The sequence below is a fragment of the Saccopteryx bilineata genome, chromosome 4 (genome assembly GCF_036850765.1).
Source record: "Saccopteryx bilineata isolate mSacBil1 chromosome 4, mSacBil1_pri_phased_curated, whole genome shotgun sequence".
NCBI lineage: Eukaryota > Metazoa > Chordata > Mammalia > Chiroptera > Emballonuridae > Saccopteryx > Saccopteryx bilineata.
Window position 1 is genome coordinate 259823055 of NC_089493.1, and position 20035 is coordinate 259843089.

At 40.2% G+C, this 20035-nt stretch overlaps 1 protein-coding gene across 1 annotated transcript in view; it reads left to right on the forward strand.

Moving 5' to 3' along the window:
- CCDC192 (coiled-coil domain containing 192) overlaps positions 1-20035 on the forward strand; it is a 217831-nt gene that overhangs the window by 23651 nt on the left and 174145 nt on the right. Inside the window, 1 exon segment of the mRNA XM_066276819.1 lies at positions 4851-4951. Coding sequence (XP_066132916.1) covers positions 4851-4951 — 101 coding nt within the window.

Genomic DNA, 20035 nt, shown 5'->3' on the forward strand with positions numbered 1-20035 from the left:
ATGTATTAACTTTGACCTGATGGCACACTGGACTGAACGTCCCACTGCTCTCTGTTGATCATTGATGTTACAAAAGAGTCTCCGTGGGGAATTTCTTTTGCTAGGTTTAAAAATAAGCTAGCCAGTTGTAATAGTAAATGATTCTCTTTGAAAGAGTTAGAAAAATAGAATTATTAAAACCATTCACTGAACACTTCACTGGTCTAAGCAGTTACCTGCTTTACCTTGTTTAACCCTCCCAACTACCCTGCCATCATCACCCAACGTCATGGTCATCTCCTGGCTCTCTGCTGCACTTATCCTGCACCTGGCCTTGGGAGGCAGAATTCCTCTAAGGCTCTGATCCCTGTCTGAGTCCCACGCTAGATGCATGGAAAATATTGCTCAAAGAAGTCACTGTTATAGCCTCTCAGCATGACTGCTCCTTCTGGTGCAACCACCTTTTTGACTGCTGAGCCTTTAATCAATCAACAACTATATTTGAGCTCTTAGTAAATGTTCAGTGTTGTGCTGTCTGACCTCTGCACACAAGGGCCCTTAGAAGTGTTGCATACGGATTTAGGGGTATTTGGATCAATCAGAGACCTTGAACCAGTCTGAAAGGGTGGCAGGGCGGTTTGTGTAGCAGAGAAAGGAGAGCAAGGTCATTGTAAGACAAAGAAATACCGACTTAAAAGTAAGGAAGAGGATTTGATGTTGGGTGGTGAACACACAATGCAATATAGAGATGATATATTTATAGAATTGTGCACTTGAAACCTATATAATTTTATAAACCAATGTCACCCTAATAAGTTTAATCTAAAAAGTGAGAAAGGAGACAATAAAAAGATACTGACATAGGTTAGAGAAATCAAGAAAAATGAAGTTAGAAAGAAAAGATATTTTCCTCCAGATTCTCCAATGAGGAAGTTCTGTAGCCAAAAGATAACCTACTCTTTCAGTTTTGTATAAGATTGGCCAATTTGCAGACAGTCAACTTTAATACACATACATAATAGTCTAGTGTATTTATGGTAATCAAAGAGTTTATTAAATTTTTAATACTCTGTATTATTCTTTTAGTTTGACCATCTTGACTATCTTAGCTATATGTGCCTAGATTACCTGCTTGATATTTAGGTAGAAAATTTCAAGACAAAGAGTAGAAGTTAAAAACTGAAATTTCCAGAGACTGGCTGGAATTTACCATTTGAAAATCCACAGATATAGGTTCAAGCCCCAAATACCTGTATATAGCATATATTTTTAGCATATGACATCATATAGCCGACTTTTTATGAGCAGAATTCATTTGGCAATTACTTTAACCAACAAGACAGATTCACATTCATAATAAACATAAACTGCTTTATGTAGGGTGGGTCCACATGTTCCGGAAGCAGAATGAATGTAATGGTATAAGTCCCGCCCTCTGTTCATCTGCCATTGCATCTTACAAAACTGGGACAATGACTACACCTAACTTTTTTTTTAGAATCCTTGAAACCACACCATCTACCTCCCAAACTCTTGGCCCCATGTGTTTACTTATTTCTGAAATTATTCTCGATTTAACTTCTATTCCTTTGGCTAACAGGAGTTGCTCCCTGTTAAAAAGTACGTACTTGACTTTGTAGAAGCCATTTTTACCTTGGTGAAGGTACATTTATGGCCTTTTCCCTTAATGTCACGGTGAGGAAACAAGGAGACAAGTCAGAGTCAAGAGAGTGACAGCTTACCTAGAGGCAGAAAAAGCCCAATAGAGATCAGGGGGAACTACCAGCTTTTAGGATACACCCTTAAAGGCTCCAGCACCCCAAAGGGGTCTCAAAGGATGCCATCTGGGTCCTGCTTCAATAGTGGAAAGGAAGGTTATTGAGCTAAAGCCTGCCAGGCTTACACGCCTCTGCTGTGAGGAAACAGGGACACTGGAAGGTGGGCTTCCCCTTCGCTCCTCTAAGGGAGGGTTCAGTCTCTTCCAGGCCTGCTCCAGCCACCTATGACCTAACCTTGCCCAGAATGCTGGGGTTTGTCACTGAAGGCTGAAGGTGCCCAGGGCTGTCGACCCCATCTATGACACTGTGGACGAGCCTAGGGTATTTCTTCCAAGAAGCAGGTAAACTGATCTCATTCGCACAAGGGCCACTTAACTATGTTTTGCCTGAATAGTCAGGTTTTTTATTCTTCCCTCAAAGATCTCTGTTGTGGGTGTTGATAGTCCTATTTTCTGCTGCTTTGCTTAATATATAGTGTTTCCTTTATTCCTCCTACCTCAATGCCCCACTCATATTTCAGGCTGGGACCTACTCTTAATTTAGAGCTCTCTTTCCTCCTTTTGCCAACTTGTATTATGAATTTACCTTTGCCACCCAGCTTAGTGTATCCCAAGGTTCTCTTTACCAGGCCACAGTCACAGAGCTCCAGGGAAAAGCAACCTGGTCTCAACTCTCCAGGCAGAGGAGAACAGAAGCTCCATATCCACGCATGCTGCAAATGGCTTTTTCCAGTCTACCTGAATCATTACCAGCTAGAAGCAGCGGTCATTGGGACTTGGACATGTGCTGCAAAGTATAGAATGGTGACAACAATTCCAGTGCCATACAGACTTTTCCTGTGGGGAACTTTCCTGGACTCCTGCTCCCTGTGACAGCTCCTAACAGACTGAACTGTGGTTGGGTTGCATTTTTCAGGGATTTGGCATGGTGAGGGGGCCAACCTGGACTTGGGGAACATGTTAAGGACACTACTCATTCATGGATTCTTGCTGTATTGGCCAAGAGTTTGCTTAAAGGCTTTTAATCACTGTAAAAAAAATAGAGGACTGGATGAAGAAGATGGGGCACATATACACCATGGTATATTATTCAGCTAGGAGAAATGGTGACATCGGATCACTTATAGCGGAATGGTGGAGTCTTGGTAGCATTGTGCGGAGTGAAATAAGCGAATCAGAAAAAAACAGGAACTGCAGGATTCCATACATTAGTGGGACATAAAAGCGAGACTGAGAGGCATGAACAGGAGTGTGGTGGCTATGGGGGATGGGGGGAGGGAAGGAGGGAGAGGGGGAGGGGAGGGGGAGGGGTACAGAGAGAACTGGATGGAGGGTGGCAGAGGACGATCTCTCTTTGGGTGATGGGTATGCAACATAACTAAATGACAAGATAACCTGGAAATGTTTTCTTTGAATGTATGTACCCTGATTTATTGACGTCACCCCATTAAAATAAAAATTTATTTATAAAAAAAAAAAAAAAAAGAGAGTGACAGCTTGCAGCTGGGGTAAAGCAGACAGGCCGCATTCTTCACGGTTTGCTCAGGATTCTCTCTGCTCTACAACGCAGAACAATTGCTTAAATATACCTGCATAAAAAGTCCTATACTATTTAAGAACAGTCTTTAGCCAAGCCTGTTTCATTTGGCTTTATTTACAATGGTTTGATTTGGCTGGGGAAATTTGGGGTGTTTAGAGAAAAAAAAAAGACCTAAAGAAACAGATTAGATGATGATGTTTGGTCTACTCACAAAAATTTTTAAAACTTCCTCTTAAAATCCAACATTATACAAGATTCTACCTGAAAACAGAAGCCTACGTCAGAAATTCCCAATCTCTTTGGACTAGTTTGACCTCCTGACAATTTCCACTTTCTGCATAAAGTGTTTCACAGCATGAATTATCTGGAAGTGTAAATACACAAGAACTTTGTTTTGAGGCTCATATTTTTTTGAGATTTTTTTTTTTTTTTGGACTGACTCTTAAAATTCTTGGAATCATCATGGCATGTTGAAGATCATTGGTTCTTCCCACGTCTAGGCCAAGATGTTCATCCCTCAAAAGCCAACTTTTGGGGAAAATTATGCAGCCAATTGTGACCTAGGAGCCAGGGTACTTTGAAGCCATAGCTACATCCCTTTGTCCCTCATTCCGGGAGTTTCATTTCTATCAGAGGCCTGAGGCAGGGCCCTAAGGGCCAGAGTACTGTGTGAACAATGATAAGAACTGAATGAATGCTTTCTTTTTAGGACTGGTCCCATTTACCACCAGATGGCTCTATTGTATCATCAGGAAATGCACATGTGTCAAATCGGTGGGCTTCTCACCCGACGGGGGAAAAACAAAGCAGCGGGTTTTCCTTTTCAACTTTTCATATTGCTGTGTGATTTTAATTAATTGCCTCAATAGCCAAAAAAGAAGTCCGGAAGCACTCCAGGCTCAATAGGGCCTGTGACTGATATCTCCTTGCCAATTTTGCACACTCTTCTGCTTTTAGATGAGAAAAATAGAACAATTTTGAGAGGCAAAGTCTATATACATCTGCTGATTTAAGTCATATTAGCTGTGTCCTGGGGAAGGATGACCTGATTCTAAACTATGTGGTACTTTGCTTTAATGGGACTTGTGATAAGAAAGTGACAGAGGAAACAAGAGCGGCAGATCTGAACTCAGGTGACTACTCCTCAAGATAGGTGAATGTTGACAAAGTACGGATTTTAGGTGACATCTCTTACTAGGCGTGTAAAATTTTGGTCTTAACCTCTGAAAGGAAAGTTTTCTTCATATCAAGAATACAAGTTGTACACTGACCACATTTCAACATGGGAAATTTAATTCTAACTTTTTAAAGCTATTCATTGTCATAATTTAATATGCATTTTTGCCGTCCCTTTCGAACCCGAGTGTTAAATAAGACACCTGCTTTTGGAACATTTCATTGTTTCATTACTGTGTTGAAGAAGAAAAGAAGATGAGAAGATGATGTGTGTGCTTATTTTGCCTATCCTAGTCAGTCAAGTTGTTTGAGATGTGCTCAGGAAACTATCTGCATCAAAAACTAATACTGTACTTGATTACTATTTTAAAGGAAGAGCCCCTGAAAACCGGACAGATGACGTTACTCTGGCTCATCTGGAAGCCCTGGAGATTTGCCCGCAGGAAGCAGAAGAAAAAGCTAAAGCCTTGTCTGAGCAGGTAACACCTGTCATTGGTCCTAGGAAGATATGTTCCTCAGCGCTCAATAAAGCAAGTGTAAATCTAAATACATTTCAACCTCTGCGATTATTCATGCGCACACACTTGTGTACACACTCATGCACACATGGGGACACAGATCTCATTCATTTTAGATAAAACAATCATTACTTTCATCTCTATGGGCCTTTACAGGCTTTATCACTTCTTTTACAATTTACATTTATATATTGATTTTCATTCAACACAGCTCATGAGTTAGGAAAACCATCATTTTTTTAAGTGAAAGGAGAGGAGATAGAAAAACAGACTCCCCCATGCACCCCTCCTGGAATCCACCCAACAGCCCCCATCTGGGGCTGATGCTGGAATCAACTAAAGTATCCTCAGCACTTAGGGCCTGGGGCCAACGCTTAAACCACTCTATTTACCCAGCTGTGAGGGGAAGAGAACGAGAAGGGGAAGAGGGAGAGGAAGATGGTCGCTTTTCATATGTGTCCTGACCAGGATTGAACCTGCAAAGTCTGCATGAAGGGTCGACGCTCTATCCACTGAACCAACTGGCAGGGCCACAAGCCATCTTTAAGCAGGTGGTTTTCCTGCATAAGTGAAGTATGTTTGCATTATAAACAGAAAAGCCCAAAGGTAAGGTAAAACCAATAGGAACCACACAGAAGTAAATGTCTCAAATTATTTGAGAAAAGAGTTTTTCAAATATTGGCTTCCGTCTTGGTCTTAAGAAACTGGCAGAAGCAATGCAGGTCCTCGGAGGAGCCCCGCCCATCTTCTAGGCAGAGGTGATCTGCACGCACAGCCGGGCTTCAGAGACAGTGAGTGTGGGTATCGGTGAAGCTCGGGTCAGGGGCTGGACCTTTTTCCAATGGGATTACACTTTGCAGACAGCATCGTGTGCAGTGCAAATCCCACTATTACCGCTGTCCTTTATCCCTGGGCAGGGGGGGGTTGGCCCCAGAAAGCCAAGCTGCCTTGCACGTGGGTCCTGGGCAGAGCACCACTGCTCGCTGTTGTGGGCAGTCAGCAGAAGAAACGGACAGCAGAAACCCCGGAATGTTATAAACAGTTATGGATTTGTCATGCATTGAAAATATAGTTTTAGAAACTTTGGAAAAACAATTTTAAGAAGTTGTGTTTTTTTTTCATAACGAAGATCTGCCCAGCAAAATTTGACTGCATCCAAATTTTATAAGAATTTTTGCTGCAACTAAGGGGAAAGATAGCTTGTGTTACAAGAAAAAGAAGTACAATTAACATGTAAGGCAGTGAGTGACGCACACAAAAATGGCCTCTACTTCTTTTTCAATTTGCCGAAAGAGAGTATGTCTCACTTTGGGCTGTGTTTTTTTGTTTACTGACTAAATGTGATTCATGCAAGAGGTCACGGGGACATACATCATTTAATGAAAAGGTTTTGCCCTAAGCCCAGAGCCATCTGGGAAAATTTCCATGTCAGCAGCACGCCGTAACACTGGCTTGCCAACTCGTCCTTTCTCTAAAACAAATAAAAACAAGCCTTACACTGGCAAAACTATGAATTATGAAAAATATAATGATGAAGATGAGGTACCATTCCAAAAAAAAAAAAAACCACTAAGAATTTCCTAACCTGGGAGAAAACTTTGAATGGCTAACTAAAAGACAGCACTCACCAGTGCTTGTTTTTATACTGAGATAATGTTTATTTTGTCTTTTAATTATTTCTTATTTAAATCAGTAAAATTCAGTTCAGCCATAAAAATACTCATTCTTTATGAAATATTTTTTCCAATACAAATAACCCCTAATATTTAAATTCTTAACGCGATGATCCCTTTATGTAACATCAAACAATTAGATCCTTTTTTTTCTTCAGTGTTTAAAAGATTAAATAGACGAAATGGAAACTGAATTTTATTCAACTTCTTTATACTTATCAGGAGTGAGATGCTAGTCAGTTGTTTTGGGAAGAAAGATACAAACATGGGGCTTCCTCATCCAAATACTATAGTTCACAGCCAAAACCACTGATGAGAGATGTAGAGTAGAAACACGCATTTATATGGCTCCCCGATAAACTGCACAATATCATTAAGTTGCAGAATTTGTGTGTGTTGCTCTCCTGAAGTATTATTGTTCTTGGAGTGGCCAGATTTGCATAACCAAGAGGATTCAACTGGAAGTTGGCAATGGTTTGAGAAAAAGGAGAGTATTATGTGTAAAAAGAAAAAAAAAGCACATGACAGACATTTTCAATATTATATTACATTTTTAATTAAAAGTTGAGTGTTTTACTAGGTTTGGCTCTCTCTACTGTTTCTGTTGAAATGGATCAGTCAAATATAGACACTGTTCTAGGAGGATTTAGTCCTGAAATGTTTGCTTTCGCCAGTGTTCTAGTTTAGTCTCATTCTTGAAAAGGTAAAAAACTGTAAGAACATTCCACTCCTCCCATATTTTTAAATTCAGTAGATGTTTTAAAAATGGGATGGCAGAAGGATAGTGAAAGGTAAGAGGAGCCACTGACATTTCTTAAGGTTAAGAAACGAGAATATTTCAGAATGGAACACCCCTCTCAATCAATCAAACATTTGTCCACTGGGTGCCACTATCTTCCTTACCAGGCTCTCCCACCAAGTGGTTGCAGACAGAAAGAGAAATTGTCTTTAGTATTCAAAACAATGACTGTGTGTGTGTGTGTGTGTGTGTGTGTGTGTGTGTGAGAGAGAGAGAGAGAGAGAGAGAGAGAGAGAGAGAGAATATTTTTTATTTTTTCCTGGATACATGTATGCATCTTAAAGCTTCTTTTAAGTATCATGATTTGTCATAGAGATGATGGAAATGCTAGCTGGCTTTTTCGGTAATCAAAATCGTTTGGCCAGCCCTATGGCTGAGCCCTGGTCAGATGGGTGGGCCTGGTGGGCTGGGACTGTGGGGAGGGGAGGCCAAAGGAAATGGCAAGGACAAAGATGTGTGCTGCACTTAAAGAGTGGAACCCACGGCATTGCCGATTGCCTATAATAAAAGGGCAGATCTCACTGTTAGCCAGACTTTCACCTCCCGGCTTTGCCTCTTAGAGAAGAACATAAAATTAACTCAGAATAAAAATTAGAGTTGCCTAGGGTTTTCCGCAGTAAGAATCTGTTGGTCCTGGGCCTCAGTTTACTTCAACTGAACCTTTCTAAGGTTCCTCTCAGCAAGGGGTCTGCTGTTTCACAAGGAGGGGGGCAAAGAAAAGAAATCATGAGAAAATAAAGAGATTGTGGCCACTTCCTTTGTGAGGTCACTGAGTAAACAGAATTCTTGTTGGCTTCCCTCTAGCTAACAATTATTCTTTATTTCTCTGCAGTCATGGCACCATTGTAAAAAAAAATTTTTAAAGAAATATGAGATCAGGATACTTTGCAATTAAGACATAATCTGGGCTATTCACAGCTGTAGTAAGTTAGCTTGCAGCAATTCAGTCAGAGTGAGAAAGGGTCATAAGAATCCAAGTCTTGATCTGGGTTACAATGGCAAATAGCTCAAAATATTACACAGTTTTGCTAAAGAAAGTCTTGATTAGATTTCCTATAGTGTAAGATCAGTGGGAGGGAAAGGCCTGGCGATGGCAATTGGGTAGTAGATGAAGAACCAGAGGGGGATAGGAAAGGAGAACAAGTGGTCAGACAGAGGGGGAAAGAAGAGTAAAACGATTTCTGGAGAAACTCATAAAAACAGTGTTTGCATGTGTGCTGGCTTTTGTCACCAGTGCAAACGGGAGAGAAAGAAAGGCACTTGGGTGGGCGGCATTTCTGACCGTACACAAGCAAACAGATCCCGCAGCTCTTGTGCTGAGATGCCACAGCTTTTGCGCTGAGAACGTGTCAGGAAACCCCCCAGCTTCACAATGGAGCACAGAGCCAGAGACCCCAGTGGCGAGGACGCAGCAGGCCAGTTCCTGAGACGCTTCCTCTGGCAGAAGAACTTTGGCCCAGTGTCTCCCTCATTCATCAGCAGCCTCTGGTCCCAGCGCCCAGCTGCCGACCCAGGAGGCTCAGGCTTTGTTCCTGCTCCATTGCTTGCTAGCTTTATGACCTTGGGCAATTCACTTAATTTTCCTGAGTCACAGCTGTCTTATCTAGAAGAGGGTAAACATACTGGTTTCATGGGGCTGTCCTGAGGATTAAAATAAGTGAACATGTCTCTTAGTAAATTCTCAGTGTGTGTTCTTTATCTCCACTCCTGCTAACGGTCATAATAGATTTGTGTGATTCTTTGTGTCATGGGCTAGTGTATGTAAGAGATTTCTTCCTTTTTATTTATTTTTATTGTCTCTCAAGGTGTTTGAAAGCTACCCAAACATAATACAACAGCTCTTCTACAACACTCACAATCTTACAGCCTTTCAGCCAGGAAGTCGCCCCCCCACCCCCACCCCCTTAAAGGGACTGTGGTATCTAATCTTGTCCTCCTTTCTACATCATCTCTTTGATCTTCTGTTTGCTTTTGTCCATTCTCTGATTTTGCTCAGACTAGAATAACTATAGAGTCAAAATTAGGTAGTTTTGGGCATCTTCTAGATACTGTATCCAGTAAAATATTAGATATATATTGTGATAAATATGATTTGATGCAAAAGCTAAGAGGTGGGAAGTTTCTTGGGGAACTTGACCTTTATTATCTAACAGTTGGGTTTTTTTGTTTGTTTGTTTGTTTTTTTAGGTAGGAATGAGACAAGAGGAGCCTTTTTGAACTCTTGGAGCATAAAAATAATTTTTCCTCTTTTGTTTTCAAAGAGAGATGTATTGGTGACTTTCAAAACACAGAGACATTTCAATGGAGATGACTGTGCTAGTTTCATTTCCCAATTTTTAGAAAAATAAAAACACATCTAAGCCTTTTTCTTCTAAATAATAGCTTATACTCCAGTGAGGTATAATTTTTTCCTTACCTGGTGAGAGGAATATTGCCAAAGGCCACAAATGAACTTGTAACAGGCCTTTCCTCTACCCCCACTCTGTAGTGAACTTGACTGGCTATGTTAAGATTCTTTCTCTTTTATTCTCCCACAGGGACTCCCTGCCTAAGGTTCTCCTCCATTTTAAAGAATAACAGAAGCAATAAAGGAGACAAAGAGTAAAAGGGGGGTGAAGTGAGGGGGTGTCTAAGCTTGGATCTTACAGGAATACCTGCCTCGTTCCAGAGGCCTGCTCTATATTGCAAATGGTAGACAGTGAATGAAGGGATTAACATTTATTAAGAAGCTACAGTGTTTCGGGTACTGTGCTTAGATTTATAGGTATTTCATTTGATCCACACAAGAACACTAATGGGTGCTATTATTAAAAAATGAGACTCAAAAACATTAAGTCATTCGCCCAAGAACATTCCGTTAATGAACGGTGAAGCTGATGTTAGCACCTCAACATTTTTAAAATCTAATGTCCCTATTCTTAAGAACATGTGTTCATAGGCCAAAGCCATTTAAAGGAACTTCCTACTCAAGCAGCAGTGAACAAGAAGAAATTACCTTGGTTCCCGAACTGGAACCTGAAGGGCTTGTTAGACTGGACTTCATTCCCAGAGTTTCTGATTCAGGAGTTCTGAGATTGGTTGGAGCAGGGGGAGGTCAAGAATTTTTATTTCTAACAAGTGCCCACTCTAAGTTGAAGCTACTAACCCAAGCCTACAGACCTAGGTTCTATTCACCATTGCTCTGTGCCCTTGCATGCACAGGAATGGATTGCATTAGTTAGAATTATTCTTGGGTACATAATACGAACAACTGAAATAAGAATGACCTATGAGTAGATGTTTATTTTTTACTAATATAAAGTCAGTCTAGACACAGGCAGCCCAGGACAAGGTGTCAGCCCTTAAGCCCTCCGAGGCCTGTGCCTTGTCTCTTCATGCATTCACAGACATGGCTTCCATCCTCAAGGTCCAAGAGGCAGCTGAGGCTGCAGCCAGTCTAGTGACAACGTCAGGCAGCATGAAGGAGGAAACGGAGAGTACAAAATAGGGGTGGACAGCCACCAGTTGAGCCACCCTCTATGACAAAAACTCACTTAACAAATTTTTATTTATTTCTGACCACTCATATTTGCATGAGGACTAAAAAAGGTGGATATTTTGCCTGGGTACAAATGACAATCTCCGCCTGGCTCATTCAACCCTTTGACCATACTGTTGCACATAGTATTGAATACATTGCCCTGATAACTTGAATGTTCTTTTGCTTATGGATATCCAGTTTTCCCAGCACCATTTGTTAAACAGACTCACAAAAAATCAATTGTTTATAGATGTATAACTTTATAGACTCTCAATTCTATTCCATTGCTATATAACTGTGTGACTTTTATGAGGTGCTGTTTCTTGGAAACTCCAGGTAAAATTTTGAGCTGGAACTTAGATTCAGTCTCCTGGATCCTTTACTAACCCCTTTTCTTAGTGTGAGAATCACAGTGAGCCTCCTGCATAGGCAGTAGCTGGGGTTTAAACCTTCTAACTGACCCTCTACCTTTAACTCTCAGTATAATAAGCAAAGAAACACAAAGACAAAAGACTAGTATGTTTGACTTAATACCCAAAAGTTATTCATCATTTTATACCTAAGGCTCTGAAATAAACTCCTATTATTTGCTCTCAGTGTTCAATCTATATTTTCTTTACATTTAGAAATTGAAAGAATATAGATATCCATCAAAGTTTAGACTTCTGAATACGTGTATAATTGGCAAAATGTGATTTGATGCATTTGATAAGATTGCCTCCCGAAAACGTTCTTTTTTTTTTTTCTTTTCATTGTTTAAATGCAACAGTGGATCTGTTGATGTCAAGTTTATTTGAAATAAGTAATGTGCCCTGGGTAGGAGTATTCATTTCTGCCAATGCTCAGAAATTATGCTTGATATGCCAATCTGGAATCATGAGTTTTTGTGAATGAGTTTTTGTTTTCCAATCTATTTGGAAGTCTACTTTAATGCCATAAAAATCACAAGCCATTTGTTTGACCTGGCATGGATTTTTTTTTTTATCACATAAAAGGTAGTTATTGGGAATTTTGCTAAACAATTTCATTCTGGACAATTTTACAGCAGAAGTGTTTCCTTTTAAAACACACACATCCTCCTATCTAAGCAGATGTCAGTCTTTACCTCCTTACCAGATTATTAGGCATCAATTTGGAGCCTCACAGAATGTAAGGAAAAAAATACAAGCTGGTGAAGAGATGTCATTTTGAATAGTCAGGCACAATGACAAATGGGCTTCTGTTATTGTTGTTACAGGCGGGATGCTTGGACTGCAGGTCTGTTACATAACTAAAGACTTCCTTTTGCTTGTAAATGTCAAGATCAGAGGTCAGTTTTAAATAGCTGACTGGGTGCTAACAAATGTGACCTTTTTTTTATAAATAGTTATCTTGAATTTTATTTTTACTTGGTTTTTTTCCTTCTCATTTTTAATTGAATTTATTGGGATGCCATTGATTATTAAAAGTATATAAGGTGTATAAGTCTATAATACACAATCTGTATATTGTATTCTGTGTTCACCACCCCTAGTCAAATCTCCTTCCATTATCATTTCTTGTCTAAGAAAAAGCAAAAGGCCTTGTTCCTTGTTCCTTATGAGTCATGGCTCTTTTGATTAAGGCAGGTATCTTTTTATAGGGGCATATCCTGCATTTTCTTCATAAAATTTCCTCAAAGATGGCAAACTTTTAATTTCACTTTGCTTAATCTCTACAAAGAAATTAGTCAATTGGGTATATGTTTTGGTTCAATTATTCAATATTTCATTTAATAAATAAATATTTATTGAGCTGGTACTGTGAGTCAAGCATTCTGCTGTATGCTAGCTCATAGATTTTTCATAAAGGCCTTGTGAAATTGTATCCCTATTTTGCAAGTTTTTTGTGGGATTGCAGCCCTCTTGCCTGCTCTTTCTATACATTCTCCCTTGGTGATCTGCCTTCAGGGCACACAATCTGTTGAGAAGATCCAAGGCTTCACCATTGGTGTGATCTTCTTTCTGACACCATACCTCAATATCCAACTGCCTACTGGACATCTCCACCAAGGTTCTCATAGTCAGTTCATTCTACCTACACATTAGTGTCCTGCCCCAGGTCTGTTCCTTCTCTTGTATCCTCTGGCCCAGGGGTAGGTGCCACCAGCTACCCTGGGGCTCATATTAAAAATCTGTGCTGTTTTGATTCTTTTCTCTTCCTCACCCCATGCATCCAATCAATTGCTAAATATTATGAATGATGATGCCTCTCAAATAGTTCTTGTATCTTTCTTTTCTTTTTTTTCTATCTTCACCATTACTGCCCTTGTCCAGGCCCCTGACTACAAAAGTCTCTCCTGATTTTACTATTATTATGGTTCTTGTTTAATGGCTCCTCAACACTGTGACCTGAGTGAAGATTCTACAGTGCACACCTCATGTTTCTCCCTGGCCTAAATCCTAAGTTAGCTCCATTTTACTGCACGTCAAATCTGTCCTCCTTAGCTAACCTTACAATCAGCAGAGGTCCGACCCTCTACCTGTTTTATAGTTTTATCTTACATCACTCCTTACATGTCACAATTACACCACGTTCAATTTTTTGATGTTATATTCTCTTCAACATTTCTCATCTCCGAAAAAAACAAAATCTTTTTTTCCGTAGAATCAAGTTTTAATTACTAAGTTCTTTTCCCTTTGCTTCTGACTAGAAGTGCTCTGCTCCCACCACTTCCTCTCACCCCCTTCCCACTAGCAAGCAAATTCCAACTGATTTCTCCTTTGATTACCACATTTCCCATGTATAAGATGCATTCTTTTTCAAAAAATTTGGGATCTAAAACCTGGGTGCATCTTATACAGTGGTTGTAGATTTTATTTTACTTTCATGTCCTGTTTGAGGAGTTGTATGGATTTTATGATGAATATAAAACTTGAGTTCAATAACTTTATGTAATATAATTTTTTTCAAGATTTCAGGCCCCCAAATTAAGGTGTGTCTTATCCATGGGAGCATCTTATACATGGGGAAATACGGTACATGTCATATCCTCCAAAATGCTTTTCTTCTTCCTTCAAATTTGAGTTAGCTGTCCTCCCTAGTGTTCTCATAATTTCTCTCCCACTTCACCATCCCTACCAACTATAATTGTCTATTTATTTGTATCTTCCTCTACACCATATGCCCCAAAGAAGAAATGTAGACAGTGACTTCCCTGAGGTCTCAAATCAGGGTAGGATTTATCCACTTATATCTGATGTCAAAGCTCATGTTTTTTCCATTTTACCAACTGGAGATGACCTAATGAGAAGCCATGACATTGTTGGAAAGGGGCTAGAAATAAATTTTTCTTCTTCCCATTTTTCAGTCCTTGTGGTTTCAAATAGAAAATTTTGGATGACCATGTGCTTTGTGTATGAAGATCTCATTTATTAGCCTCAGAAAAGTTTAATGTTGACATTTGGGGTTGTATAAATGCAAGTCTTTCACAGTTATTGAATAGATACATTGTGACAGGCAGTCCCTGACACCCTCAGGGTATATGCAAAGTTGGAAATATTTGCATAATAATATTAACAGGTTATTGGCTTTTTTCACTATTATCTTTTACAAGTTGACAGAAGAAGTTTTCCCCATGCCACATGAAAGATGGACCACAGAGCAGGTATGAGACTCCAACTACCCTCTACTATGCCAGACATTAAGGAGGTTTGAGTAGAAAGGGAGACCCCTGTGAGGAACTCAAGTATAGAAATGCATATCCCCCCTTGTCAGCGCATGGACAGTCAACTCTGAGTCCTCCAGCAGGTGAAGTCTGTGCCCTATTCTAAGAAAATGCTCTGAGAATGTGCTGGAATTAGAGCAACTAACTGTATCATTTGAATGGACCCTAGTCTCTTGCAATTGTTGGCTTCAATTTCTTAGAATCTGACATTATTGGTTTTTTACTTTTATAGCCAAGCACTTGACCTTTACATCAAAGCTAATGATTTATCTCCTTATCCCCTCCCATGTCTCACCTCTCTCTGGTATTCTTATCTATTCATAAGCCCAAAGAATTTTTTTGAAACTAAAGAAATCTTAGGATTCTTTATGCATGGGCTCTAACATTATATTTCAACTACAGGCATGCCTTGTTTTATTGTGCTTTGCTTTATTGAATTTATAGATAAAACATTTTTTTACAAACTGAAGGTTTGTGACAACCCTACAACATTTAAGTCTATTGGCATCATTTTTCTAACAACATTTGTTCACACTGAGTTTCTGTGTCATTTTGGTAATTCTAGCAATATGTCAAAATTTCATTATGTTAGTTTTGGTGATCTGTGCCCAGTGATCTTTGATGTTACTTTTGCAATTGTTTGGGTTGGGGTGCCATGAATCCTGCCCATATAAGACAGCAAACATAATTGATAAATGTTGCATGTGTTCTGACTGCTCCACCAACTGACCTTACCCCTGTCTCTCTCCTCTCCTTGGGCTTTCCTATTCCCTGAGACAAAATTAAAATTAGGCCAGTTAATAACCTTACAATGGTCTCTAAGTATTCAAGTGAAAGGGAGAGTTGCACGTCTCTCACTTCAAGTCAAAAGCCAGAAATGATTAACTCAGTGAGGAACGCATGTCAAAAGCCAAGACAGGCCCAAAGCTCGGCCTCTTAGAGCGAGTGAATTGTTAGCCCACTTGTAAACACAAAGGAAAATTTCTTAAAGGAAATTAAGAAATTTTAGTACCACTGCTACTCCAGTGAACACACAAATGATAAGAAAGTGTAACAGCTTTATTAGAAGGGGGCAAAAGCATTAGTGGTCTGGATAAAGATTAAACCAGCTACCCATTCCCGTAAGCCAATGCCTAATCCAGAGTAAGGCAATGTTCTTTAATTCTATGAAGGTGTGAGAGGTGAGGAAGCTTTGTATTTTTTTTTTTTTTGTATTTTTCTGAAGCTGGAAACGGGGAGAGACAGACAGACTCCCGCATGCGCCCGACCGGGATCCACCCAGCACACCCACCAGGGGTGACGCTCTGCCCACCAGGGGGCGATGCTCTGCCCACCAGGGGGCGATGCCCTGCCCCTCCGGGGGGTCGCTCTGCCGAGACCAGAGCCACTCTAGCGCCTGGGGCAGAGGCCAAGGAGCCATCCCCAGCGCCCGGGCCATCTTTGCTCCAATGGAGCCTTGGCTGCGGGAGGGGAAGAGAGAGACAGAGAGGGAGGGGGTGGGGGTGGAGAAGCAAATAGGCGCTTCTCCTATGTGCCCTGGCCGGGAATAGAACCCGGGTCCCCCCGCACACCAGGCCGACGCTCTACCGCTGAGCCAACGGGCCAGGGCCGGTGAGGCAGCTTTGAAACACAAGTTTGAAGCTAGCAGAGGTTGGTTCATGCGGTTTAAGGAAAGAAGCTTTCTCCACAGCATAAAAATGGAAGGAAAAGCAGCAGGGCTGATATAGAAGCTACAGCAAGTTATCTAGAAGACCTAGCTAAGATAATTAAAGAAGGTGGCTGCACTAAAAACAGACTTTCAATATAAATGAAACAATGTTCTATGGGAAGAAGATGACATCTATGACTTTCTTAGCTAGAGAGGAGACGTTAATGCCTGGCTTCAAAGTTTCAAAGAATAGGCTGACTCTCTTCTTAAAGGGTAGTACAGCTGGGGACTTCATGTTGAAGCAAATGCTCAATTATCATTTCAGAAATCTTAGGGCCCTTAAAAATTATGCTAAATCTACTCTGCCTGTGCTCTGTAAATGGACAACAAAGCCTAGATGACAGCACATCTGTTTACAGCATGGTTTACTGAACATTTTAAGTCCAGTGTCAAGATCTATAGCTCAGAAAAAAATTCTTTCAAAATATTACTGCTCATTGACAATGCACCTGGTCACCCAAGAGCTCTGATGGAGATATACAACAAGACTAGTGTTATTTTCATGCCTGCTAACACAACGTCTATTCTGCAGCCCGTGGATCCAGAGTAGTTTTGACTTTCAAGTCTTATTATTTAAGAAATACATTTCATAAGGATACAGCTGCCATGGATAGTGACTCCTCTGATGGAGCTGGGCACAGTACATTGAACACCTTCTGGAAAGGAGTTACCATTCTAGATGCCATTAAGAACATCCATGATTCAGGGGAAGAGGTCAGAACCCCAACATTAACAGGAGTGTGGAAGAAGTTGAGTCGAGCCCTCATGGATGGCTTTGAGGGGATCAACACTTCAGTGGAGGAACAACTGCAGCTGTGGTGGAAATAGCAAGAAACCAGAATTAAAAGTGGAGCCTGAAGATGTGACTGAATTGCTGCGATCTCACGAAAAAACTTTAGTGGGTGAGGAGTTGCTTCTTATGATGAGCAAAGAAACTGGTTTCTTGAGATAAATGAAGATGCTGTGAAGATTATTGAAATGACAACACAGAATTTAGAAAATCACATAAACTTAGTTAATAAAGAAGTGGTAGGGGATTATAAGGATCAACTCCAATTTTGAAAGAAGTTCTACTATGGGTAAAATGCTATTTAAAAGCTTCACAATAGGCCTGATAGGCCTGACCTGTGGTGGTGCAGTGGATAAAGCGTCGACCTGGAAATGCTGAGGCCGCCGGTTCAAAACCCTGGGCTTGCCTGGTCAAGGCACATATGGGAGTTGATGCTTCCAGCTCCTCCCCCCTGTCTCTCTCTCTCCTCTCTCTCTCTCTCTCTCTCTCTCTCTCTCTCTGTCTCTCTCCCTCTCCTCTCTAAAATGAATAAATAAAATAAAAATTTAAAAAAAGCTTCACAATAATATTACACAGAAATCATTCACGAGAGTCTATCAAAATGGCGAACTTCAATGCTGCCTAATTTTAAGTAATTGGCAGAGCTCCCCGAGTCTTCAGCAGTCATCAACAGTATAGCACCATCAAGACAAGACCTTCACCAGGGAGAAGATTACAACTCCCAGAAGGCTCAGATGATGGTTGGCATTTTTTATTAATAAAATATTTTTAATTAAGGTATATGCAATTTTTTTAGACATAATGCTATTGCACACTTAATAGACTACAACATAGTATAAACATAACCTTTATTTATGCTGGGAAATAAAAAAACTTGTGTGACTCACTTTATTGTGATATTCACTTTATTGTGGTAGAATGAAACCCAAGTTGCCATATTTCTGAGGTCTGCCTGATTTTGTTGACCTTTTGGTAAATATTTCTCTCTGTTTTCACTCAGGGCTTAAATGTTCCTTCATTACTCAGTGTCCTCCCCTTCCAAATTTGGGGTTATGGGTTGAATTGTGTCCCCTCCAAATTCAAATGTTGAATTTCTAACTCCCAGGACCTTGGAACATGACTTTATCTGGAAATAGGGGTGTTGCAGATGTAATTCACTTAGATGAGGACATATGAGAGTAAGACGGGCCCCTAACCCAATAGGGCTAGTATCCTCATAAAAGCTGGAAATTTGGACACAGAAATACAGGAAGAAAGCCATGTGAGGAAGAAGTGGAGACCAAGGCCATGGTCCTACAAGCTAAGGAAGACCTGATTCCCAGAGTCAGCAACAGCTAGAGGAGAGATGCATAAGAGATTACTCTTCACAGCCCTCAGAAGAAACCAACGTTATTGACTTCTTGATCTTTGCTTCTGGTCTCCAGAACTATGAAACAATAAAGTATGTTGTTTAAGTCACCTAATTTGTGGTACTATTTTACACAGCCTTAGCAAAATAATAGAGAGGGTAACTATGGTTCTAAATTATAGGCCTTTGGGGGCCTATTTTAAGATGGGCATGAGCCTAGAAATGGCTGGAAATAACTTGTTAAAGGCAGAAATATTAATAAACATAAAGGTTTGTTCTGTCTAGGATTTGGGTAGGATGAGGAATTTGTCATTTGTTTTTAACTGTAAAATTAAAATGAGACCATACCAGTTTTGGGAACTAAGTGTTTTTTCAGAGCCAGAAGTTCCTGCCCATTCCACAGATGAGACAGGTAATTTTTAAAGGGCTTGTCTTTGTTTTCTATTGCCAGGGAATTTCATAGTTTGTAGTACTCCTAGTCGAAGTCAGCCTGTGAAGCATGTAGCACAAGGGAAGCCTTTGTTTTTAAATGAAGTCACTCCTCTCTCTGTAGGATGAGCTCCACAAGGTTTGCCAACACAGTTTGTTTCTGAGGGATGCCAGAAACCTAGTCTGCAGTATTAACTCCTGTGTATATGTGTGTGGATTTGGGGGAGATCTAGGAGTACAGACAATGGAAAGAGATGAACATAAAAATGTACATTACTTAATGAAAAGGTTTAAAAAATTGTACTCTGTGATAGATTGGATGAATGGTGAGGAAAAGAGAAGTTTTAAATATAGTTGTGGTTTAAACATATGGATGAGTAATTTTATTTATTGGGAGAGGGAAGTCTGGGGAAGATAGGTAATATGAGGAGTTTATTTTGAATACATTCATTTTTAGATGCCTTGTATACATTCAAGTGACAATATTAAGTTGATCGATACATGTGCATGTGTATATATACATACATATATACAGATGTAGGTGGACTGACACTGTATAAAAAATTTGGAGTCATAAACATGTAACTAGTGTTTAAACCATAGCACCTAATGAAATCAGCTAGAGAATAAGTATAGATTAGGGAGAGAATTACACCCAGGACCAAATTCTTAGATTTCTATACTTAAAGGATTGGAAGGAAAGGAAAATCTAGCTAAGGAAACTGAGAAAGAAATCCAGAAAATTGTGTCCTGGAAATATGAGTGTTTCAAGAAGCATGGATGCTCAAATGTGTAATATTTTACCAGGAAGTTAAATAAGATGACCAACATTGTCTATTGCATTTGGTAAAATGAGGATTATGGGTAAACTTGATGAGATCAGTTGCAGTAGAGTAGTACAGGACAGAAGCCAACTGAAGAGAGGTTAGAAGAAAATATAATTCAGGACAGTTCTTGACCCTGGCCGGTTGGCTCAGTGGTAGAGCATCAGCCTGGCATTTGGGAGTCCGGGTTCGATTCCCGGCCAGGGCACATAGGAGAAGCGCCCATCTGCTTCTCCACCCTTCCCCCTCTCCTTCCTTTCTGTCTTTCT